The following is a 25416-nucleotide window of genomic DNA, read 5'->3' on the forward strand; positions in this document are numbered from 1 at the left end:
ATCCAGAGTATTTCCCAGAACAATCAAGACAGTTTACAGTTTCCTCTGCTGTGCACAAGAGGTCAGTCTCCTCCCAAATTCATGCTAAGATTTGATATTAACCACGTCTTAAATTTGCCGTGCTGGTGAATAATTCATTAACTTTCAGCCTTAAATTTTGTATTTTGATACCTTGTTTAAGAAACCTTTCCTCATGCTAAGTCACAAAGATATTCCACTTTTTTTTTTTTTCCTTACCCACTTCCTTACTAGAGTGCAATGGCAAGATCTTGGCTCACTGGAACCTCCACCTCCCAGGTTCAATCGATTCTCCTGCCTCAGCCTCCTGAGTAGATGGGATTATAGGCACCCACCACCATGCCAAGCTAATTTTTTGTATTTTTAGAAGAGACAGGGTTTCATCATGTTGACCAGGTTGGTCTTGAACTCCTTACCTCAGGCGATCCACCTATCTTGGCCTTCCAAAGTGCTGGGATTACAGGCATGAACCACCGCTCCTAGCCTCTGTTTTTGTTGTTGTTGTTGTTGTTGTTGTTGTTGTTAATTTTCTTTTTATTTTTTTTTTAAGATGGGATTTCACCATGTTGGTCAGGCTGGTCTTGAACTCCTGACCTCGTGTGATCCGCCTGCCTCGGCCTCCCAGAGTGCTGGGATTATAGGCTTGGGCCACCACACCCGGCCCATAGCCTCTGTTTTTTATATCTTAAACCCATCTGAAGTTCACCTTCAGTGTAAGGTAAGGATCTAACTTAATTTTCTTTATATCATGAACCAGTTTTATCTACATAATTTTTCTTTTTTTGCAATGGAGTCACGCTTTATCACCTGGGCTGGAGTAAAGTGGCCCAATCTCGGCTCACTGCAACCTCCACCTCCCGGATTCTCCTGCCTCAGCCTCTGGAGTAGCTGTGATAACAGGATTGAGCCACCACACCCAGTTAATTTTTGTGTTTTTAGTGGAAATGGGATTTCACCCTGTTGGCCAGGCTAGTCTTGAACTCCTGACCTCGGTGATCCATCTGCCTTGGGCTCCCAAAGTGCTGGGATTACACAGGTCTGAGCCACTGTGCCCGGCCAAGTTTTGTTTGTTTGTTTTTGTTTTTTTGTATTTTTTTTTAATTGCATTTTAGGTTTTGGGGTACATGTGAAGAACATGAAAGGTTGTTGCATAGGTACACACATGGCAGTGTGATTTGCTGCCTTCCTCCCCATCACCTATCTGGCATTTCTCCCCATGCCATACCCCCCCAACTCCCCACCTCCCACTGTCCCTCCCCTGTTTCCCCCCAACAGACCCCAGTGTGTAGTGCTCCCCTCCCTGTGTCCATGTGTTCTCATTGTTCAACACCTGCCTATGAGTGAGAACATGCAGTGTTTGATTTTCTGCTCCTGTGTCAGTTTGCTGAGAATGATGGCTTCCAGTTTCATCCATGTCCCTACAAAGGACACGAACTCATTGTTTTTGATGGCTGCTTAATATTCCATGGTATATATGTGCGACATTTTCCCTGTCCAGTCTATCATCAATGGGCATTTGGGTTGGTTCCAGATCTTTGCTGTTGTAAACTGTGCTGCAATGAACATTCGTGGGCATGTGTCCTTATAGTAGAATGATTTATAATCCTTTGGATATATATCCAGTAATGGGATTGCTGGGTCAAATGGAATCTCTATTTCTAGGTCCTTGAGGAATCGCCACACTGGCTTCCACAATGGTTGAACTAATTTACACTCCCACCAACAGTGTAAAAGTGTTCCTATTTCTCCACATCCTCTCCAGCATCTGTTGTCTCCAGATTTTTTAATGATCGCCATTCTAACTGGCGTGCGATGGTATCTCAATGTAGTTTTGATTTGCATTTCTCTGATGACCAGTGATGATGAGCATTTTTTCATATGTTTGTTGGCCTCATGTATGTCTTCTTTTGTAAAGTGTCTGTTCATATCCTTTGCCCACTTTTGAATGGGCTTGTTTTTTTCTTGTAAATCTGTTTTAGTTCTTTGTAAATTCTGGATATCAGCCCTTTGTCAAATGGGTAAACTGCAAAAATTTTTTCCCATTCTGTTGGTTGCCGATTCACTCTAATGACTGTTTCTTTTGCTGTGCAGAAACTGTGGAGTTTGATTAGATCCCATTTGTCTATTTTGGCTTTTGTTGCCAATGCTTTTGGTGTTTTTTGTATTTTTAATAGAGATGAGGTTTCACCATGTTGGCCAAGCTGGTCTCGAACTTCTGACCTTAGGTGATCAACGGGCCTTGGCCTCTCAAAGTGCTGGAATTACAGGCATGAGCCACCTCACCTAGACTATTAACATAATTTCTAAATAATGTGTCTTTTCCTTATAAAGATGTTGTTGCCACCTTTATGGTGCCATGTTTTTCATGTCAAGTTCTATGTATCATGGATCTATCCTGAGCTTTCTATCTGTTCCACTGGTTTATTTGTCCTTGTGTCTATCTCACTGGGTTTTAAAAAATTTCTGTAGTGTGTTAGGTCTTAATAATTATTATTACACCCCCCCTTTTTTATTTTTTTACTTCTTGAGACAGAGTTTCATTCTTGTTGCCCAGGCTGGAGTGCAGTGGCACAATCTCGGCGCACTGCAACCTCAGCCTCCCGGGTTCAAGTGATTCTCCTGCCTCAGCCTCCTGAGTAGCGGGATTACAGGTGCGCACCACCACACCCACCCAGCTAATTTTTTGTATTTTTAGCAGAGACAGGGTTTCACTAAGCTGGCCAGGCTGATCTTGAACTCCTGACCTAGTGTGATCAACCCAACTTGGCCTCCCAAAGTGCTGGGATTATAGGCATGAGCCACCATGCAAGGTCATTATTACCTCCCTTTTAACCTCCTTTTTCAAATTTGACTTATCTTTTCATTGACTTTTCCATAATCATTTTAGAAAGAATTTGTCACATTTCTAGAAAAAGTTCCAGCTAACATTTTTAACATTTAAAAACATTTTTTGAGGACGGGTGCGGTGGCTCACGCCTGTAATCTCAGCAATTTGGGAGGCCAAAGCGGGTGGATCATCTGAGGTCAGGAGTTTGAGGCCAGCCTGGCCAACATGGCAAAACCCCATCTCTACTAAAAATATAAAAATTAGCTGGGAATGGTGGAGGTTACCTGGAAGCTGAGGCAGGAGAATCACTTGAACCCAAGAGGCAGAGGTTGTGGTAAGCTGAGATTGAGCCATTGCATTTCAGCCTGGGCAAGAAGAGCAAAACTCCATCTCAAAAGAAAAAATAGGTGAGATGAAAATAATCAAATTACATAATGAAATTAAGAGAACTACTGCAGATACAACAGAAATAGAAAACAATATGATGGTCAATTATAGACTAATACATTAATTGATTTTTTTTTTTTTTTTTTTTTTTTTTTTGAGACGGAGTTTCGCTCTTGTTACCCAGGCTGGAGTGCAATGGCGCGATCTCGGCTCACCGCAACCTCCGCCTCCTGGGCTCAGGCAATTCTCCTGCCTCAGCCTCCTGAGTAGCTGGGATTACAGGCTCGTGCCACCATGCCCAGCTAATTTTTTGTATCTTTAGTAGAGACGGGGTTTCACCATGTTGACCAGGATGGTCTCGATCTCTCGACCTCGTGATCCACCCGCCTCAGCCTCCCAAAGTACTGGGATTACAGGCTTGAGCCACCGCGCCCGGCTTGACTAATACATTAATAATAATAGATGAAGCTGGGCATGGTGGCTCACTTTGTAATCCCAACACTTTGGTAGGCTGAGGTGGGTGGATCATCTAAGGTCAGGAGTTTGAGACAAGCCTGGCCAACAGGGTGAAACCCTGTCTCTACTAAAAATACAAAATTAGCTGGGCGTGGTGGCACATGCCTGTAATCCTAGATACAAAGGAGGCTGAGACAGGAGAATCGCAGGAGAGTACAGTGTCACAATCTTGGCTCACTGCAACCTCTGACTCCCTGGTTCAAGGGATTCTCCTGCCTCAGTCTCCCAAGTAGCTGGTATTATAGGAATGCACCACCACGCTTGTCTAATTTTTGTATTTTTGGTAGAGATGGGGTTTCACCATCTTACCCAGGCTGGTCTCGAACTCTTGACCTCAGGTGATCCACCTGCCTCCACCTCCCAAAGTGCTGGGATTACAGGCATGAGCTGTGGCCTGCAGCCCAACTTTGAATATCTTCATTTGTATTGTTCTCATCAGGGGTCTCTGCTCCTTAAGGAACCTTTCTGTACCTTACTCTAGGCTTTGTTCCTTTCTAAGAATGTATTTATCTAGACCTCTGGCTGAAAAGGAGGCCCAGAAAGGGAAGATAGAATGATACCTTTAGCTGCTTGTTGGTTGAGCCAGGATTTTTTTATTTTTATTTTTGTTTTTGTTTTTTTCATTCTACAACCTAAGAATGTTTCTCTATGAGCCTCTTAGTTTTCCTGTGTTTCGGTTTTGCTGTAGGCCTGATGGAGAAGGCAGTGATCTACAATGGGCAATGTGGAGGATAGAAGAGTCAAAACTTCTCCCATATCTATCCTTGTGGGGGTTAATACTGAGTGTCAACTTGATTGGATTAAAGGATGCAATATTGATCCTGGGTGTGTCTGTGAAGGTGTTGCCAAAGGAGATTAACATTTAAGTCAGTGGGCTGGGGAAAGCAGACCCACCCTTAATTGAGTGGGCACAATCTAATTAGCTCCCAGTGAATATAAAGCAGGTGGAAAAATGTAAAAAGGAGAAATATGGCCTAGCCTTCAAGCCTACATCCTTCTCCCGTGCTGGATGCTTCCTGCTCTTGAACATCAGACTCCAAATTCTTCAGTTTTGGGACTGAGACTGGCTCTCCTTTCTTCTCAACTTGCAGACAGCCTATTGTGGGAGCTTGTGATCATGTATGTTAATACTTAACAAACTCCCCTTTATATATCCTATTAGTTCTGTCCCTCTAAGGGAGCCCTAATACAAATTTTGGTACCAGGAATGATTCTAGAGAAATAGAATATTAAGGATGGAGTTCTTTGTCCTTTTTTCTTTTTTTTTTTTTTCCTCCAAGACACAGTCTTGCTCTGTCACCCAGTCTGGAGTGTAGTGGCATGATCTTAGCTCACTGCAACCTCTGCCTCCCAGGTTCAAGCAATTCTGCCTCGCCTCAGTCTCATGAGTAGCTGGAATTACAGGCACACGCCACCATGCCTGGCTAATTTTTGTATTCTTAGTAGAGATGGGGTTTTACCACGTTGGCCAGGCTGGTGTTGAACTATTGACCTCGTGATTCCCTTGTCTCAGCCTCCCAAGTGCTGGGATTACAGGCATGAACCACAGTGCCCGGCCCAGATGGAGTTCTTTCATTGGTTTTGGGGTTTCTGGAGTTGGCTGTTTATTATGATTAGACCCCAAAATGCTAAAGGCTGTATTCCAATAGTGTGGAGAACACTGATGGTCCTTGGTGTGAACTGTTTAGAGAATTATTCAAAATAAATACATTTAACACTCCTGTTTCACTGCTCATGAGAGGCAAGGAGTTTAGTGACTCTATACATAATACCTTTTATCATATATGGAGAACTAAGGAACATAATGAAGCTGGTTGGTTGCTCCTAAATTCAGTGGACAAAGTGATGAAAAAAAAATCAACTCAGGGATTCCGTCTCCCAACTTCAGAAGCAGATACTGCACCTCAAATCTGCTAAGACTGTCCTTAATGAGAGTCTTGTCTTCTGTAAAGAGCTAAAATTGTGGCAAAACAGACAGAAGCTCTTATCATGCAAGTGGCTAACCTGCAACAAAAGGTGCGTGCACAAGCCTCGCCAGGTGTCTACTGTTAAAGTGAAGGCATTGATTAGAAAAGAATGGGACCCTGCAACTTGGAATAGGAGTGTATGGGAGGACCCTGATGAAGCTGGGGACACTGAGTTTGTAAACTCTGATGAACCTTCTTTGACAGAAGGAACAACTTCTCCATCCACTGTAGTGGCAATATCCCCTCCCTGACCCCTGCTGCTATCAGGCTTTCTATCTTTGTCTGAGGAGATAAACCCTACACTACCTGAGGCAATAATGATGGCTTCCCCTGAGGCCAGGCAAGATAATGTTGATTCTCCTCAGAAGCCACCCCCAACACCCCTGTTTGCTTCTATACCTATAACTAGACTAAAGCCCCGCCTGGCCCCCTGGAGGCGAGGTTGAGGGTGTGACCCATGAGGAGGTGCACTACACTCAGAAAGAACTGTTTGAGTTCTCAAATTGATATAAACAGAAGTCTGGAGAACAGGCGTGGGAATGGATATTAAGGGTATGGGATAATGGTGGAAGGAACATAAGAGTTGGATCTGGCTGAATTTATTGATTTGGGCCCACTAAGCAGGGACTCTGCTTTTAATGTTGCAGCTCAGGGAGTTAAAAAAGGTTCTAATAGTTTGTTTCCTTGGTTAGCTGAAATATGGATTAAAAGGTGGCCCACTGCGATCGAGCTGGGAATACCTGATCTCCCTTGGTTTAATGTAGAGGCAGGGATCCAAAGGCTTAGGGAGATTGGGATGGTGGAATGGATTAGTCACTTTAGACCTGCTCATCCCAGTTGGGAGGGTCCAGAAGATACACCCTTGACCAATGCCTTGTGATATAGATTTGTGAGGGCAGCACCTGCATTTTTGAAGAGACCTGTAATTGCTCTTCTCTGTATGTCAGATCTAACGGTGGGAACCACAGTCACTCAACTACAAAATTTAAATACAATGGGAATAATTGAACCCCAAGGTGACAGGGGCCAAGTGGCAGCACTCAACCATCAAAGGGAAGGTGGGTGTAGCTACCATAATGGACAGCAGAGGCAAAGTGGCAATCAAAATAGTCTGACTCATGTGGAGCTCTGGCATTGGCTAATTAATCAAGGTGTTCCTAGAAGTGAAATTGATAGGAAACCTACTGCATTCCTGCTTAATTTATACAAACAGAAAACTTCTGATTGAATGGACAATGGAATAATTTGAATTATAAAAACAGAATCACAGCCTCTCAATCAATTTCCAGACTTGAGCCAGTTTACAGACCCAGAACCCTTTGAATGAAGGAGCGGCCAGGTCCTCTTGAGGAAGGACCCCACTACATTGCTGACGATTTATGCAGTGAATCTTTCTCCCATCCTTCCCCAAGGAGACTTCTGGCTTTTTACCAGGGTAACTGTGCTTTGGGGAAAGGGAAATGATCAGACATTTTGGGGACTGCTGGACACTGGCTCTGAGCTGACATTGATTCCAGGGGACCCAAAATGTCATTTTGGTCCTCCAGTTAAAGTAGGGGCTTATGGAGGTCAGGTAATTAATGGAGTTATAGCTCAGGTCCAACTTACAATGGGTCCCCAGACTCATCCTGTGGTCATTTCCCCAGTGTCAGAATACATAATTGGCATAAGCATAATTAACAGATGGCAAAACTCCCACATTGGCTCCTTGACTGGTAAGGTGAGGGCTACTATGGTGGAAAAGGCCAAATGGAAGCCATTAGAGCTGCCTCTACCTAGGAAAATAGTAAATCAAAAACAGTATTGCATTCCTGGAGGGATTGTGGAGATGAGTGCCACCATCAAGGACTTGAAAGACACAGGGGTGGTGATTCCTACCACATCCCCATTCAACTCTCCCATTTGGCCTGTGCAGAAAACAGATGGATCATGGAGAATGACAACAGTTGATTATCATAAGCTTAACCAAGTGATGACTCCAGTTGCAGCTGCTGTACCAGATGTGGTTTCATTGCTTGAGCAAGTTAACACATCTCCTGATACCTGGTATACAGCCATTGACTTAGCAAATGCCTTTTTCTCCATTCCTGTCCATAAAGCCCACCAGAAGCAATTTGCCTTCAGCTGGTAAGGCTGACAATATACCTTTACTGTCCAACCTCAGGGGTACATGAACTCTCTGGCTTTGTGTCATAATCTTATTTGGAGAGAGTTTGATCAGTTTTCACTTCTGCAGGATGACATGATGGTCCATTACATTGATGACATTATGCTGATTGGATCTAATGAGCAAGAAGTAGCAAACAAACTGGACTTATTGGTGAGACATTTTCGTGCCAGAGGATAGGAAATAAATCTGACTGAAATTCAGGGAGCTTCTACCTCAGTAAAATTTCTGGGGGTCCAGTGGTGCAGTGGTGTGGGACCTGTTGAGATAGTCTTTTTTTTTTTTTTTTTTTTTGAATGGCTGAAAAGTTTACTTTTGAGTTTTAAACTGCCCTTTGAAAACTATATTGTGCACTGTGCTGGCATGCAGAAAGGCTGGGCTCCCTGAAAACATCCTGTTCCACCACAGGGCAGCTCAAAGCTGAGCCAACCCCCAGGCGACGCAGAGCGGCATCCCACCTGGTGTAATGTGGGTGGAGGCAGAGCCAGGCCAAATTGAGGGACTGTGCTGGGGCCCTACTGGCCCAGACTTCCTACCTGACCCCAGCACAGAAGTGGTCTGTAGGGCTGGCCAAGGACCCTGGTTCACAGAAAGTCCCTATCTGGCAGGAAGTCAGCTCTGTAGGTTCCACCCCAAGGCCACACACAGCCTTCCCCACCTGCAGATTCTGCCAAGCCTCAGTCCGCAGTGGTGACAGGCAACCCCATCAGGACAGGGTGCTTCCAAAGGCCAGTCCGAGTCCACACCAGGTATCCACTAAATCTGCCTCTCCCTCTCCAGCAAGCTGGGTGCAGCCCTCAACCTCTGCAGACATGGGGAGTGGGGTCAGGACCTACTGTAGGCTCGGGAAACACCCTGGTCCTGATTTTCACAGTGGTCTTGAGAAGGCCAGCCCAGCAGACAGGTGGCTGGAGAGGCACATCCTGGGCCCCAACATAGGTCCACCACGCCGACTCCTGCAGTAGCCTCACTGAAGCGGCAGAAACACAGAAGTGCCAAATCCATCACTCTTTTCCTGTAGGAAGTCCCCAGAGGTAGCCCTCAGGAGAATGACCCTGTTGGCTGAAGATAGGACCATAACACCCATGCCTGCCCAGGGCCACCTTCGACTTGGCTACAGGAACTCTGCAGACTGACACCCTGGACACACAAGGAAAAGAAAGTTCCCTCCAAGGGGGTATCTGGCCCAGCCTCGACCCCAGCAAGCGGAGGGCAGCAAAGCCCCCAAATGACTCCGCTATCCCCCACCCACCGTCCCTGCTGGGCAGACAGGCACACCCTGTCCATGGGGGCACCCCCACCCCACAGTGTTCGGCTGCCCTCTCGTCCCCATGTGCACAGTCACCTGCCCACCAGACCCGGGTCACAGGGCCAGGAGGATAGCACTGCTCAGGCACAGAGAGATTGTCTTTCGAAGGTGAAGGATAAGTTGTTGCATTTGGTCTCTCCTACAACCAAGAAAGAACTATAAAACCTAGTTTTGGATTTTGGAGGCAACACATTCCTCATTTGGGTGTGTTACTCTGGGCCATTTATCAAATGACGCAAAAGGCTGCCAGTTTTGAATGGGGTCCAGAACAGGAGAAGGCTCTGCAACAGGTCCAGGCAGCTGTGTAAGCTGCTCTGCCACTTGGGCCATATGACCCGGCAGATCCAATGGTGCCCGAGGTGTCTGTGGCAGATAGGGATGCTGTTTGGAGCCTTTGGCAGGCCCCCATAGGTGAATCACAGAGGAGGCCTTTAGGATTTTGGAGCAAGGTCCTGCCATCTACTGCAGATAACTACTTCCCTTTTGAAAGACAGCCCTTGGCCTGTTACTGGGCTTTGGTGGAAATTGAACGTTTGACTATAGGCCATTAAGTCACCATGCCACCCGAACTGCCTATCATGAACTGGGTGCTTTCTGACCTATCTAGCCTTAAACTGGGTCATGCGCAGCAGCATTCCATTATCAGAGGGAGGAACACTGCCACCAGGAGACACAACAATTCCATTAAACTGGAAGTTAAGATTGCCACCTGGACACTTTGGGCTCCTCCTATCTTTAAGTCAACAGGCTAAGAAGGGAGCTGCAGTGTTGGCTGAGGTGATTGACCCAGACTATCAAGATGAAATCAGTCAACTACTCCACAATGGAGGTAAGGAAGAATATACATGGAATACCGGAGATTCATTAGGGCATCTCTTAGTATTACCATGCCCTGTGATTAAGGTCAGTGGAAAACTACAACAGCCCAATCCATGTAGGACACAAATGGTCTAGACCCTTCAAGAATGAAGATTTGGGTCCTGTACCAGGAAAGAAACCACAGCCTGCTAAGGTGCTTGCTGAAGGCAAAGAGATACAGAATGGGTAGTAGAAGAAGGTAGTCATTAATACCAGCTATGACCACGTGACCAACTGCAGAAACGAGAACTATAATTGTCATGAGTATTTCCTCTTTTTTTTTTTTGAGACGGAGTTTCGCTCTTGTTACCCAGGCTGGAGTGCAATGGCGCGATCTCGGCTCACCGCAACCTCTGCCTCCTGGGTTCAGGCAATTTTCCTGCCTCAGCCTCCTGAGTAGCTGGGATTACAGGCACGCGCCACCACGCCCAGCTAATTTTTTGTATTTTTAGTAGAGACAGGGTTTCATCATGTTGACCAGGATGGTCTCGAGCTCTTGACCTTGTGATCCACCCACCTTGGCCTCCCAAAGTGCTGGGATTACAGGCATGAGCCACCGCACCTGGCCTCCTCCTTCTTTTATTAAAAACATGTTTGTGCATGTGTACACTTGTACTAAGAAAATATCTTCATTTTATTTACTATTCCTTTATCATATGACATAAGATTTATTGACTTCATATCAGCATTTAAGTATCATTAACTTTATATAATAGCATTTGGGTTGGGGATTGATGTGTTTCTGGTTGTACAAAGGATAGTTGTATTATGTTGTAATTATGACATTATTGTTTTTATTTGAAGATTATGTATGATATCAGGAGATGTGTATGGGTTCAAGTTAACAAGGGGTGGACTTGTGGTGGTTAATACTGAGTGTCAACTTGATTGGATTAAAGGATGTCAAGTGCTAATCCTGCATGTGTCTGTGAGGAGATTAACATTTGAGTCAGTGGGCTGAGGAAGGCAAACCCACCCTTAACTACATGGGCAGAATCTAATCAGCTTCCAGTGAATATAAAGCAGGTAAAAAAATGAAAAAAGGAGAGAGATGGGCCTAGCCTCTGAGCCTACATCTTTCTCCTGTGGCGGATGTTTCCTGCCCTTGAACATTGGACCCCAAGTTCTTCAGTTTTGGGACTGAGACTGGCTCTCCTTGCTCCTCAGCTTGCAGACAGCCTATTGTGGGACCTTGTGATCATGTATGTTAATACTTAACAAACTCCCCTTTATATATCCTATTAGTTCTGTCCCTTTAAGAGAACCCTGACTAATACAATCCCCATGATGGAAGCCTGGTCCTCTGTGGTACAGAGTTATTGAAGCAGGAGAATAGGATCTGGAGGCAGCAAACATGAGGCTGCATGCCAACTTCCTAGAACTAAATTGAAAGGAAAACCTAACTTTCCATGCCTAAGTAAGAGAAGGACCAGAGGCTACTCCCTTTGACCTTTTCTGGAAGGATTAGAGGCTACTCCCTTTGATCTTTTCTGTGTGGCAGATGGGAAATTGGCTGTTTGCAAGGAATCAGACTGATTGCAGGCCAGTCTTTGCATAGAATTATAATTTTGTAACTTCACCCTAGCCTCTTATTCGTTGCCCTCTGCAATGTTTGCATAGGAGTGCGATCTTTGTATCTTCACTTCAGCCTCTGGTTGGCTGCTTTCTGCCACCAATCAGACTGATTGCAAGCTACCATTTTATTTACATGAGGTGAACATGAAGTGACCACTGGGAAATTTCTAGGGTGTATTTGGACCCAAGAAGATTCTGTGTCTAGGCTCTTGAGCAGCTGCTCGGGCCACTCCCACACTGTAGAGTGTGCTTTTGTTTTCAATAAATCCTTGCTTTCATTCTTTTGTTGATTCTTTCTTTCTTTGCTGGGCATTTTGCCCTACTCTTTGTTCAAAATGCCAAGAACTTGGACAACTTGCATTCACAGCCCTCAACTGGTAACATTATGATTCCCCTTCTTTACCAATCATAACCACCTTCTAATTCTTCAGGGGTTTCTGCTGGTTTTTAGTTTCCTTCATTATACTAATTTATTTCTTCCTTCTGAGGCATCTTCGGGTTTAGACTGGGGGAGACAGACTGTGCCACTTTGCCATCATGTTAGGGGCCCATAATGATATGCCTTTCATGACTCAGCCTACCCCAGGGATATTGAAGCTTTGTGTCTCCAGTAATCTAGGGCAGAAGATATTCTTTCTTGATTGGTCATGGTAGTAGTCCAGAAATGAAGATGTTCAAGCTGAAGAACTTACAGGCAGAATATAAAAGCAAAGGAAAGACAAAGCAATATATATACATTAAAGAGAACAAAATAGGTGTTTCCTGAAAGATATGTACCTTCAACATGCTTGTATTTAATTTTACAGTGATTTGGGAATCTTCTTAACCCTGGAAATGAGACAAGAAAATTAACCTCATTATAAATTGCTTTAAACACATTTGTGGGAATATAGGTGAGTCATGGGGAAAAGTGCCTCCAGAACTCACAAAGATAAACTAGTAAAATCAGTATGTAGGCCGGGTGCAGTGGCTCACGCCTGTAATCCTAGGACTTTGGGAGGCCGAGGTGGGTGGATCACCTGAGGTCAGGAGTTCAAGACCAGCCTGGCCATCGTGCTGAAACCCCATCCTTTAAAAAAAAAAAAGAAAAAAAAATCAGTACGTCATCCTTCTTTTTTTTTTCTTTTTTTTGAGACAGGGTCTCGTGCTGTCACCTAGGCTGGAATGCAGTGGCACCATCTCAGCTCACTGTAACCTTTGCTCCCCAAGCTCAAGCAGTCTTCCCACCTCAGCCTCCTAAATAGCTGGAATTACAGGTGTGAGCCACTGTGCCTGGCCTATAATCCATATTTATAAAAGTCACATAAAGGTGGCAGAATGTCTTGCAGCCCTAAAATCAGGAAGAAAAGGACTTGGTAACAGCTTATTACTTATTAGACAGTATTCTTTTTTTTTTTTTTTTTTTTGAGACGGGGTTTCGCTCTTGTTACCCAGGCTGGAGTGCAATGGCACGATCTCGGCTCACCGCAACCTCCGCCTCCTGGGTTCAGGCAATTCTCCTGCCTCAGCCTCCCTAGTAGCTGGGACTACAGGCATGTGCCACCATGCCCAGCTAATTTTTGTATTTTTAGTAGATACGGGGTTTCACCATGTTGACCAGGATGGTCTTGATCTCTTGACCTCATGATCCACCCGCCTCGGCCTCCCAAAGTGCTGGGATTACAGGCTTGAGCCACCGCGCCCGGCCTATTAGACAGTATTCTTATACCTAAAGTTAGAACATGGCTTAAATATTGATAATGATTGTTATTTCTGAGGATAGGCCTGTCTGTATTTTTTAAATTTTCAGTGAACATGCATTACGTTTGTAATTGGTAAAACCTGAATATTATTTTAATGGAATTTTTATAGAGAAATAATTATATAAACATACAAAGTATTGTAAAGATACTTGCTGTAGCATTGTCTGCAATGTTGAAAAATATCCAAATTTCTATCAGTAGGAGAACAATTGAATACATTATGATATGTCTATATAATGGGTCAGGTGTCCCTGTAATCCCAGCTACTTGGGAGACTGAAGCAGGAGGATCACTTCACCCCAGAAGTTAGAGGTTACAGTGAGTTATGATTGTGCCACTGTACTCTAGCCTGAATGACAGAGCAAGACCCCATCTCTAAAAACAAACAAAAGGCTGGGCGTGGTGGCTCAAGCCTGTAATCCCAACACTTTGGGAGGCCAAGACAGGTGGATCATGAGGTCAAGAGATCGAGACCATCCTGGTCAACATGGTGAAAACCCATCTCTACTAAAAATACAAAAAATTAGCTGGGCATGGTGGCGCGTACCTGTAATCCCAGCTACTAGGGAGGCTGAGACAGGAGAATTGCCTGAACCCAGGAGGCGGAGGTTGCGGTGAGCCGAGATCGCGCCATTGCACTCCAGCCTGGGTAACAAGAGCGAAACTCCGTCTCAAAAACAAACAAACAAACAAACAAACAAAAAACAAAAAATACGGATATGCAATGAATATCATGCAACCAATAAAATGATGTAGCTCTATATTTATTATAATAGAAAAATTTTGAAGATGTACTATTAAATGTAACACAAAATAGGTTTTTATTTATTTATTTTTTGAGACAGAGTCTTGCCTTGTTGCCCAGGCTGGAGTACAGTGGTGTAATCTCGGCTCACTGCAACCTCTGCCTCCCAGGCTGAAACCATTCTCATTCCTCAGCTTCCTGAGTAGCTGGGACTACAGATGTGTGCCAGCATGCCCAGCTAATTTTTTATATTTTTAGTAGAGACAGGGTTTCAGCATGTTGGCCAGGCTGGTCCTGAACTCCTGGCCTCAGGTGATCCACCTGCCTCAGCCTCTCAAAGTGCTGGATTATAGGCATGAGCCACCACTCCTGGCCTCAAAGTAGATTTTAAAACATGTCCAATATGAGCTTGCTTTTGCAACAAAACAAGCTTGTTTTAAAAGACCCCACCTCTTAAAAAATAATAAAAATAAAACAGTAGGTTGGCCGGGCGCGGTGGCTCAAGCCTGTAATCCCAGCACTTTGGGAGGCCGAGGCGGGTGGATCACGAGGTCGAGAGATCGAGACCATCCTGGTCAACAAGGTGAAACCCCGTCTCTACTAAAAAAAAAAATACAAAAAGTTAGCTGGGCATGGTGGTGCGTGCCTGTAATCCCAGCTAATTAGGAGGCTGAGGCAGGAGAATTGCCTGAGCCCAGGAGGCGGAGGTTGCGGTGAGCTGAGATCGCGCCATTGCACTCCAGCCTGGGTAACAAGAGCGAAACTCCGTCTCAAAAAAAAAAAAAATAAAAAATAAATAAAACAGTAGGGCCTGAGCTAGTGGCTCACACCTGTAATCCCAGCACTTTGGGAAACCAAGGCAGGCTGATCACTTGAGGTCAGGAGTTTGAGACCAGCCTGGCCAACATGGTGAAACCCTGTTTCTTCTAAAAATACAAAAATTAACCTGGTGTCATGGTGGATACCTGTAGTCCCAGCTACTCAGGAAGCTGAGGCAAAAGAATCACTTGAATCCAGGAGATGGAGGTTACAGCGAGCTGAGATCATGCCACTGTACTCCAGAACTGGCGACAGAGGGAGACTCCATCTCAAAAATAAACAGAATTAATTAATTAAAATAAAATAAAACAGGTAACTGGAAATAAGAGTTCAGGGATTTAGCATAAGTAATAAGTGGTTAGGTCAGAAGGATATCTGACACTTGAAGTGAGTAATGGAATGGAGGTAAGGAAAATGAAACTTAAAGAAAAATTTATGTATTTTGTCCCATGGCCCTATAAATAACTAAATTAGAATATTTTCCCTCAAAATAACCTAAATTCATTAATTTAATTGCTGTAAAGTAAAAGGGAAAATGGGAGACCAGAAAAAAATGTTGCTTTGTGATTATAACCTATAATTTATGAATCATGCTTATTCAACTTAATGGCTATATTTGGTTTAATAACTTCTTTCAAAAACACATGGTCATGATATATGACTTTGTGTACACCAAATAGCAACATTTTTGTTATTATTTTGCTGTATTGTAGAATTTTTTTTTTTAATTTTTTATTTATTTTTTTATTTTTTATTTTATTTTATTTTTTTTTGAGACGGAGTTTCGCTCTTGTTACCCAGGCTGGAGTGCAATGGCGCAATCTCGGCTCACCGCAACCTCTGCCTCCTGGGTTCAGGCAATTCTCCTGCCTCAGCCTCCTGAGGAGCTGGGATTACAGGCACGCGCCACCACGCCCAGCTAGTTTTTTGTATTTTTAGTAGAGACGGGGTTTCACCATGTTGACCAGGATGGTCTCGATCTCTCGACCTCGTGATCCACCCGCCTCGGCCTCCCAAAGTGCTGGGATTACAGGCTTGAGCCACCGCACCCGGCTGTATTGTAGAATTTTAAATGTCTTATTTTATGGTGTCTGCCACCTGGACAAATTTGTGAGTTAACACTGCTTTTTTTTCTTTTTCTTTTTCTTTTTGAGACAGAGTCTTACTCTGTCTCCCAGGCTGCTGCACAGTGGCGCAATCTTGGCTCACTGCAACCTCTGCCTCCTGGGTTCAAGCAATTCTGCCTCAGCCTCCGAGTAGCTGGGATTACAGATGTGCACCACCACACCTGGATAATTTTGTATTTTTAGTAGAGACAGGGTTTCACCATGTTGGCCAGGCTGGTCTCGAACTCCCCACCTCACGTGATCCACCTGCCTTGGCCTCCCAAAGTGCTGGGATTACAGACATAAGCCACTGCGCCCGGTCTAACACTACTTCTTCAGGACTTAGATTTCACCAAAATAAATCAGACTACTCCCATGAACTCTTTCAGATTAACAAAAGTTCAATTTTCTAAATTCCTGATTTAGAATATTAAATAATTATTTGTCCTGTTAGAATATTAAATAATTATTTGTCCTGAAAGAGTTAATGCAGACTCCAAAGCCCTTATTTCCACTGGAATAATTTCCAATGGTTTAAGTGAGAATCTGGTTCAACAGATTTTGGAAATGTGGAGTCATCTCTTCAGTGTATCCTAGAAAATAAACATCTAATTTACTCAGATTGGGTCAAGATATGACAACTGCACTTAAGGTTGTGTCACTGAACCATAATATGAAAAAAGCATTCTACAATGGTTTTTCTTTTGCCTTTTTTTTTTTTTTTTTTTTTTTTTTGAGATGGAGTCTCACTCTGTCACCCAGGCTGGAGTATAGTGGTGTAATCTCATCTTACTGAGACCTCTGCCTCCTGAATTCAAGCAATTCTGTCTCAGCCTGGGACTACAGGTACCTACTACCATGCCTGGCTAATTTTTTTGTATTCTTTTTTTTTTTTTTTTTTTGTCTTTTTGTTTTTTTCCTTTTTGTGGAGAACGGGGTCTCGCTATATTGCCCAGGCAGGTCTCGAACTCCTGGGCTCAAGCTATCCTCCCGCCTCTGCCTCCCTAAGAGCTGGGATTACAGGCGTGAGCCACAGCGCCCGGCTTTTTTTGTATTCTTAGTAGAGACAAGGTTTCAGCATATTGGCCAGGCTGGTCTTGAACTCCTGACCTCGTGATCTACTTGCCTCGGCCTCCCAAAGTGCTGGGATTACAGGTGTGAGCCACTGCACCTGGCCCTTTCTGGTACTTCTATTAACAGATTTCTAAGGATGAAATTAAAAGTGGACCTATCTGGTATTATAACTGGTTTTTTGTTTTATGTTATTCAAGGGTGACATCTACAGGCCTATGATGAGAAACACAGACTAATGCTGAATTTACCTGTACTATTTTATGACAGGTGTGAGTCCTAACCTCCTACTGAATATTACTTTTGGTAACTCCTTGGTGCTACAGGAGAAAGTTAAGTTAGGGAAACAAAAAGTATATGATCAAAAGCCCAATTACCAGAGTGCTTCCAGTCCATAACTTACTGTGATTGGAGGGATGCAAGAGATTTTCGTAAGGTAGACTGCACATCTAACTGAAGCAGCCTAGGAATATCTGGGTACCCACCCAGCTGGGCCCAGAGTGAATGCATAGATGTCTTCTCTGCTATTGGGTAGCTTGTAGTGGACAGATCAACATTCCAGATGGCCTCTGTCTGGTCCTCTTGTTGTCTACAGAATCAGAGCATAAATTGGAAGCACCAAATTTTTCTGAGCTCCATAGCCCATTAATATTTATCTTATTCACCCCTCTTCACCACCACCTAGTCCTATAATACCCTCCCCTTGCACTGACCAGCATTAGCTCTGCCCACTTTGACAGACAGATGGATGAAAAAGCAAAACTGGCTGAGTTACCAAAGCTGCATTTTCATTACTTCACCTAGTAATCCATTTTAAAACTACCATTTTAGCTTCATGGCTTATAGAGACCACATAACTTTTCTCCTTCCTTCCTAAAGCTCCTTCCTCCTTAAAAAGAAAGAAAGAAAGAAAGAAAGAAAGAAAATAAAAAGAAAGAAAAGAAAAAGAGAGGATAATGCTTCTAAGTTTATTAAAATAATTTTTTTTAGTAAGAATCAGCTTTATTTTTAGAGGAACTCAAAATCCAATGTTAAATATTTAAGTAGAAATATATGTAAATTAACCTCTTACAAAATTAGCTAAGGGAATTAATACTCCTTTAGACTTTCCATTGTACCATTTGATAATTGTGGGGAAAGGGAAGCTCTTGGGCAGGAAATTAGGTCCCACATATCGTCCAAACAAAGTTTAACATCAGTCTTTTTAGCACATACCTAAATTTCTTGAATATGTCAGAGGTTCTGTCCTCTTCCATTAGTAATTTTAAGAATGGCTTTTGAACAAATATGGTAGAGTCAGGTATCTGCTTTCCTTCGATGATTAAGGGGATAGGTTGACTAAGATTCAATGCATACATCTTTTTGAGCTATAAAAAATTAGATCAGAAAAAGGAAACCGTGAAAAGAGAATCTTTAGAAGGGTCTTCAGAGCTGTCCCTAGACTAAACTGTGACTCCTCCTTTTCCATGGATTTGCATCCTCTCCCTACTCCACCCGCTTCCAACATTCATAATTTCAGAGGTGGCAGCTCTGCTATGTAAAAACCTTAGTCCTACTTAAGCTTGACTCCTGGTTCTCTCATTTTCTTGAGATGTTGGGATAGTTGCTTAATTTATCTGTACTTCTTTCTCCTCATTTCTAAAACAGGGTTAATAACACAGGGTTGTTGGGGGAACTGTAAAACACAGTATACATGGAAGCACTTTACAAATTGTGAAGCAGTATGCAACTGTAATGATAGCCAGCGTTTACTGAATACTTACTGAATGTGAGACACTGAACTAAGTACTTTCCATATATTAGCTGATTTGGTATTTATGACAACCTTATGAGATATGTATTATTATTACCCTTGTCTTATATATGGAGAATCTGAGGCTCAGAAAATGTAAGCAGCTTGCATGAAGTCACTTAGCTAGTATGTAGCTAGGCTGATTTGAACCCCAACAGTCTGGTAGCAGAACTAACCCTCTTGACCACCATGCTGATTCAGTGCAAGGTGTTTATTAATAGATAACCTCTTATCCCTTTTGCTTTGTCTCCTTTCTCTAAGCCTTGATACCCATACCTCATCCTCTGGTTTCTGGCTTCCGTGACCCCAGACCCTTATTCCTCCTCTGAAATGCCCTAGGCATTGTGATTCCTGTTAGATAACCCATGTTGCTGTCCACCCTATCTACATTGGCTATATTTGCCAAATAAAAAAAAAGGGAGCATATTCATTTTTTTGACAAAGAGCTGTAATATTTAAAATATAACTGTTCTGGGCCAGGTGCAGTGGCTCATCCCAGCACTTTGGGAGGCCAAGACGGGTGAATCACTTGAGGTCAGGAGTCCAAGAACAGCCTGGCCAATGTAGTGAAACCCTGTCTTTACTAAAAATACAAAAATTACCTGGGCATGGTGGTAGGCACCTATAACCCAGCTACTCAGGAAGCAGAGGCAGGAGAATCACTTGGACCCAGGAGGCAAAGATTGCAGTGAGCCAAGATCACGCACCTGCACTCCAGCCTGGGTGACAGAGCAAGACCCCATTTCAAAAAAATAAATGAATAAATAAAAAATAAAATATGGCTGGGCGCAGTGGCTCATGCCTGTAATCCAAGCACTTTGGAGGCCAAGGCAGGTGGATCACGAGATTGGGAGTTCAAGACCAGCCTGACCAACATGGTAAAATCCCATCTTTAAAAAAAAATAAATAAATAGGCCGGGCGCATTGGCTCACACCTATAATCTTAGCACTTTGGGAGGCCAAGGCGGGTGGATCACGAGGTCAAGAGATCAAGACCATTCTGGTCAACATGGTGAAACCCTGTCTCTACTAAAAATACAAAAATTAGCTGGGCATGGTGGCGCGCACCTGTAATCCCAGCTACTTGGGAGGCTGAGGCAGGAGAATTGCTTGAACCCAGGAGACAGAGGTTGCAGTGAGCCGAGATTGCACCATTGCACTCCAGTCTGGGTAACAAGAGTGAAACTCGGTCTCAAAAAAAAAATTAAATTAATTAATTAATAAAATAATAAAATATAACGGTTCTGGAAAATTTGCAATATATGTTTGACTTGGATTAGGTTCTGTCTGATGAGAAGTCTCTCTCTACCTTCCAAAGTCGCAAGTAAATTAATCTTATAAATTAATTGATGTCAACTGGGCATGGTGGCTCACGCCTGTAATCCCAGCACTTTGGGAAGCCGAGGCAGGTGGATCATGAGGTCAGGAGTTTGAGACCAGCCTGGCCAATATGGTGAAACCCTGTCTCTACTAAAAATACAAAAATTAGCCAGGCATGGTGGCATGCACCTGTAGTCCCACCTACTTGGGAGGCTGAGGCAGAAGAATCGCTTGAACGCAGGAGGTGGAGGTTGCAGTAAGCTGGGATTGCACCACTGCATTCCAGCCTGGGCAACAGAGCAAGACTCTGTCTCAAAAAAAAAAAAAAAAAAAAAACCTGATGTTAATGAGAGAGAAGGATATATAGTTATAAAATATCTCTAGAACCCCAGCTTGTAACATTCATCATTAGAACTCAGGCCAGGCGTGGTAGCTCATGGCTGTAATCCCAACACTTTGGGAGGCCGAGGCGGGTGGATCACCTGAGGTTAGGAATTCGAAACCAGCCTAGCCAACATGGTGAAACCCCATCTCTACTAAAAATATAAAACTTAGCTGGGTGTGGTGGTGGGCACCTATAATCCCAGCTACTCAGGAGGCAGATTCAGGAGAATTGCTTGAACCCAGGAAGTGGAGGTTACAGTGAGCCGAGATACTGCCACTACACTCCAGCCTGGATGACAGAGCAAGACTCAAAAAGAAAAAAGAAGAAGAAGAAAGCCATTTGAGCTGGGCGTGGTGGCTCAAGTCTGTAATCCCAGCACTTGGGAGGCTGAGGCGGATGGATCACGAGATCAAGAGATTGAGACCATTCTGGTCAACATGGTGAAACCCCGTCTCTACTAAAAATACAAAACATTAGCTGGGCATGGTGGCGCGTGTCTGTAATCCCAGCTACTCAGGAGGTTGAGGCAGGAGAATTGCCTGAACCCAGGAGGCGGAGGTTGCAGTGATCCGAGATTGCGCCATTGCACTCCAGCCTGGGTAACAAGAGTGAAACTCCATCTCAAAATATATAAATAAATAAAAGAAAGCCATTTGAAAGACAGAGGCAGAGATTGGAATTATGTGGCTACCAAAGATTGCCCATAGCCATCGCAATCTAGGACAGAAACGTACAACAGAATGTCCTCTCAGAGCTTCTAGAAGGAACCAACCCGGCAGACACCCTGATTTCACTAATTTCTGGCCTCTAGAACTGTAGGAGACTAAATTTCTGTTGTTTCAAGCTATGAAGTTTGTGGTAATTAGTTACAGCAGCCCTGGAAAGTAATATAGCATGCTGTCTCCAGGTAAATGTCATTTTCGAAGCTTAACCACTTTCATGTTTTTACAACATGCTGGAGAGAGGGAGTGGAAATTAGGTTACCTCGTCAAATACATGTATCATTTTCTTCAAGCACTGATTCCGTTTCTGCCCTAGAGACTTCTGCTTCTCAGTCCAGACCTGCATCACCTTTTTCTGGTAGTCATCAAGTCTGCTCAGCATCACGTAAAGATTCCTGGCCTCATAGCCTTTCCCAGTATTCTGGATGGCTTTTAGTCGTTTCATTATGTTGTTTCTTGAAAAGATAACTAAGAATTAGAATGATGGCTGGGTGTGGTGGCTCATGCCTGTAATCCCAGCACTTTGGGAGGCCAAGGCAGGTGGATAGCCTGAGGTCAGGAGTTGAACCCAGCCTGGCCAACATGGTGAAACCCCATGTCTACTAAAAATACAAAAACTTGGCCAGGCGCAGCGGCTCAGGCCTGTAATCCCAGCTACTCAGGAGACTGACACAGGAGAATTGCTTGAATCCAGGAGGCAGAAGTTGCAGTGAGCCGAGATCGTGTCACTGCACTCCAGCCTGGGCAACAAGAGACAAACTTCATCTCAAAAAAGAAAAAAGAAGGCTGGGCGAGGTGGCTCAAGCCTGTAATCCCAGCACTTTGGGAGGCCGAGGCGGGCGGATCATGAGGTCAGGAGATCAAGACTATCCTGACCAACATGGTGAAACCCTTTCTCTACTAAAAATACCAAAAAATTTAGCTGGGCATGGTGGCGTGCACCTGTAGTCCCAACTACTCGGGAGGCTGAAGCAGGAGAATTGCTTGAACCCGGGAGGCGGAGGTTGCAGTGAGCCGAGATTGCGCCATTGCACTCCAGCCTGGCGCCTGGTGACAGAGCAAGACTCTGCCTCAAAAAAACAAAAACAGGCCGGGCGCGGTGGCTCAAGCCTGTAATCCCAGCACTTTGGGAGGCCGAGGCGGGTGGATCACAAGGTCAAGAGATCGAGACCATCTTGGTCAACATGGTGAAACCTCGTCTCTACTAAAAATACAAAAAAAATAGCTGGGCATGGTGGTGCGTGCCTGTAATCCCAGCTACTCAGGAGGCTGAGGCAGGAGAATTGCCTGAACCCAGGAGGCGGAGGTTGCGGTGAGCCGAGATCGCGCCATTGCACTCCAGCCTGGGTAACAAGAGCGAAACTCCGTCTCAAAAAAAAAAAAAAAAAAAAAAAAAAAAAACAAAAACAGAATGATAACAGTTATGACCCTACTTTATCAAACTTGTCCTCAGTTTCTTTCTTTTTTCTTTTTTTTTTTGGAAACAGAATCTTGCTGTGTTGCCCAGGCTGGAGTGCAGTGGCATGCTCTTGACTCATTGCAATCTCTGCTCCCCGAGTTCAAGCTATTCTTGTACTTCAGCCTCCCAAGTAGCTGAGAATGCAGATGCACACCACCACGCCCAGCTAATTTTTGTATTTTTAGTAGAGATGGTGTTTTGCCATGTTGGCCAGGCTGGTCTCGAACTCCTGACTTCAAGTGATCCTCCCGCCACAGCCTCCTAAAATGTTAGGATTACAGAAGTGAGCCACTAGGCCCCAACTGTCCTCAGTTTCTTTCAATTCTCCCATCATACCCAGTAAGTAGAGAAGGATGGGAACCTTACTTCATCAGATATTAATCCAGTTCCTTTATGAACAAACCTTCAAAAATCTATATGATAACCAAAACTTTCATTAAGTCTTCACAAAGTTTTTAGTGTTAAAATAGTGTTGCTTCTTATCATTTTAATATATTTTAAAAGTTAGGCCAGATAAGGTAGCTCATGTCTGTAATCCCAGCACATTGGGAGGCTGTGGTGGGAAGATTGTTTGAGGCGAGGAGTCTGAGACCAGCCTGGGCAATATAGTAAGACTCCATCTCTACAAAAAAATTAAAATAGCTGGGCATGGCTGGGAGAGGTGGCTCATGCCTGTAATCCCAACACTTTGGGAGGCCAAGGCAGGCAGATCACAAGGTCAGGAGTTTGAGACCAGCCTGACCAATATGGTGAAACCCTGTCTCTACTAAAAATACAAAAATTAGCTGGGTACAGTGGCACATGCCTGTAGTCCCAGCTACTCAGGAGGCTGAGGCAGGAGAATTGCCTGAACTCAGGAGGCAGAGGTTGCGGTGAGCCGGGATTGCGCCATTGCACTCCAGCCTGGGTAACAAGAGCGAAACTCCATCTCAAAAAGAAAAAAAAGAAAAAAAATCCAAAAATTAGCTGGGCTTGGTGGCAGGTGCTTGTTATCCCAGCTACTCAGGAGACTGAGGCAGGAGAATTACTTGAACCTGGGAGACAGAGGTTGCAGTGAGTGAGATAGCACCACTACACTGCAGCCTGGGTGACACAGCAAAAACTCTATCTCTAAATAAATAAATAAATAAAATTTAAAAAGAAACAGAATGGTACTTCCTAGGTTTTCTTCTAGGATTTGTATAGTTTGAGGTCTTACATCTAAATCTTTAATCCATCTTGAGTTAACTTTTGTATATGATGAAAGGTAGGGATGCAATTTTATTCTTCTGCATATGGCAAGCTAGCTGTCCCAGCATCATTTAATGGATAGAGAGTCCTTTCCCCATTGCTTATTTTTGTTGACTTTGTCCATGACTGTCAGATGGTTTGGGCATGGGGCTTTATTTCTGGGTTCTCTATTCTGTTCCATTGGTCTGTGTGTCTGTTTTTGTACCAGTACGATGTTGTTTTGGTTACTGTAGCCTTATAGTATGGTTTGAAGTTGGATAATGTGATGCCTCCAGCTTTGTTGCTTTTGCATAGGATGGCTTTGGCTATTTGGGCTCTTTTTTGGTTCCATATGAATTTTAGAATAGTTTTTTCTCATGTAGTGAAAAATGATGTTGTAGTTTAATAGGAATAGTATTGAATGTGTAGATTGCTTTGAGCAGTGTAATCATTTTAATGATATTGATTCTTCCTATGCACAAGCATGGAATATTTTTTCATTTGTGTCATTTATTATTTTCTTTCAGCAGTGTTTTGTAATTCTCCTTGTAGTGATCTTTCCTCTCTTTGGTTAGAAGTAGTCCTAAACATATTAAATTTTTAGTGAATATTGTAAATGGGATTATGTTCTTTATTTGTCTCTCAGCTTGAACATTATTGATGTATAGAAATGCTATTGATGGCCGGACACAGTGGCTCAGGCCTGTAATCCCAACATTTTGGGAGGCCGAGGCAGGTGGGTCGCCTGAGGTCAGGAGTTTGAGACCAGCCTGACCAACATGGTGAAAACTTGTCTCTACTAAAAATACAAAATTAGCCAGGCGTGGTGGCACATGCCTGTAATCCCAGCTACTCAGAAGGCTGAGGCAAGAGAATCGCTTGAACCCCAGAGCCAGAGGTTGCAGTGAGCCAGGATTATGCCATTGCACTCCAGCCTGAGCAACAAGAGTAAAACTCTGTCAAGAGAGAGAGAGAGAGAGAGAGAAAAGAAAGAAGAGAGAGAGAGAAAAGAAAGAAGAGAGAGAGAGAAAAGAAAGAAGAAAGAAGAGAGAGAGGCCGGGCGCGGTGGCTCAAGCCTGTAATCCCAGCACTTTGGGAGGCCGAGGCGGGTGGATCACGAGGTCGAGAGATCGAGACCATCCTGGTCAACGTGGTGAAACCCCGTCTCTACTAAAAATACAAAAAATTAGCTGGGCATGGTGGTGTGTGCCTGTAATCCCAGCTACTCAGGAGGCTGAGGCAGGAGAATTGCCTGAACCCGGGAGGCGGAGGTTGCGGTGAGCCGAGATTGTGCCATTGCACTCCAGCCTGGGTAACAAGAGCGACACTCTGTCTCAAAAAAAAAAAAAAAAAAAAAAAAAGAAGAGAGAGAGAAAGAGAAAGAAAGGAGAAGGAAGGAAGGAAAGAAGAAAAGGAAGGAAG

At 43.9% G+C, this 25416-nt stretch overlaps 1 protein-coding gene across 1 annotated transcript in view; it reads right to left on the reverse strand.

Moving 5' to 3' along the window:
* Positions 1 to 12424: 12424 nt before the first annotated feature.
* The window catches only part of FAM186A (family with sequence similarity 186 member A), a 69458-nt gene continuing 56466 nt past the window's right edge, over positions 12425 to 25416 (reverse strand). Inside the window, exons 11-14 of the mRNA XM_039472339.2 lie at positions 21589 to 21781; positions 18323 to 18474; positions 17511 to 17696; positions 12425 to 12452 (exon numbers count right to left, since the gene is read on the reverse strand). Of these exons, the coding sequence (XP_039328273.1) occupies positions 12425 to 12452; positions 17511 to 17696; positions 18323 to 18474; positions 21589 to 21781 (559 nt within the window). The remainder of the gene's footprint in view (positions 12453 to 17510; positions 17697 to 18322; positions 18475 to 21588; positions 21782 to 25416) is intronic.

Source organism: Saimiri boliviensis, chromosome 7 (assembly GCF_048565385.1).
Source record: "Saimiri boliviensis isolate mSaiBol1 chromosome 7, mSaiBol1.pri, whole genome shotgun sequence".
Lineage (NCBI taxonomy): Eukaryota > Metazoa > Chordata > Mammalia > Primates > Cebidae > Saimiri > Saimiri boliviensis.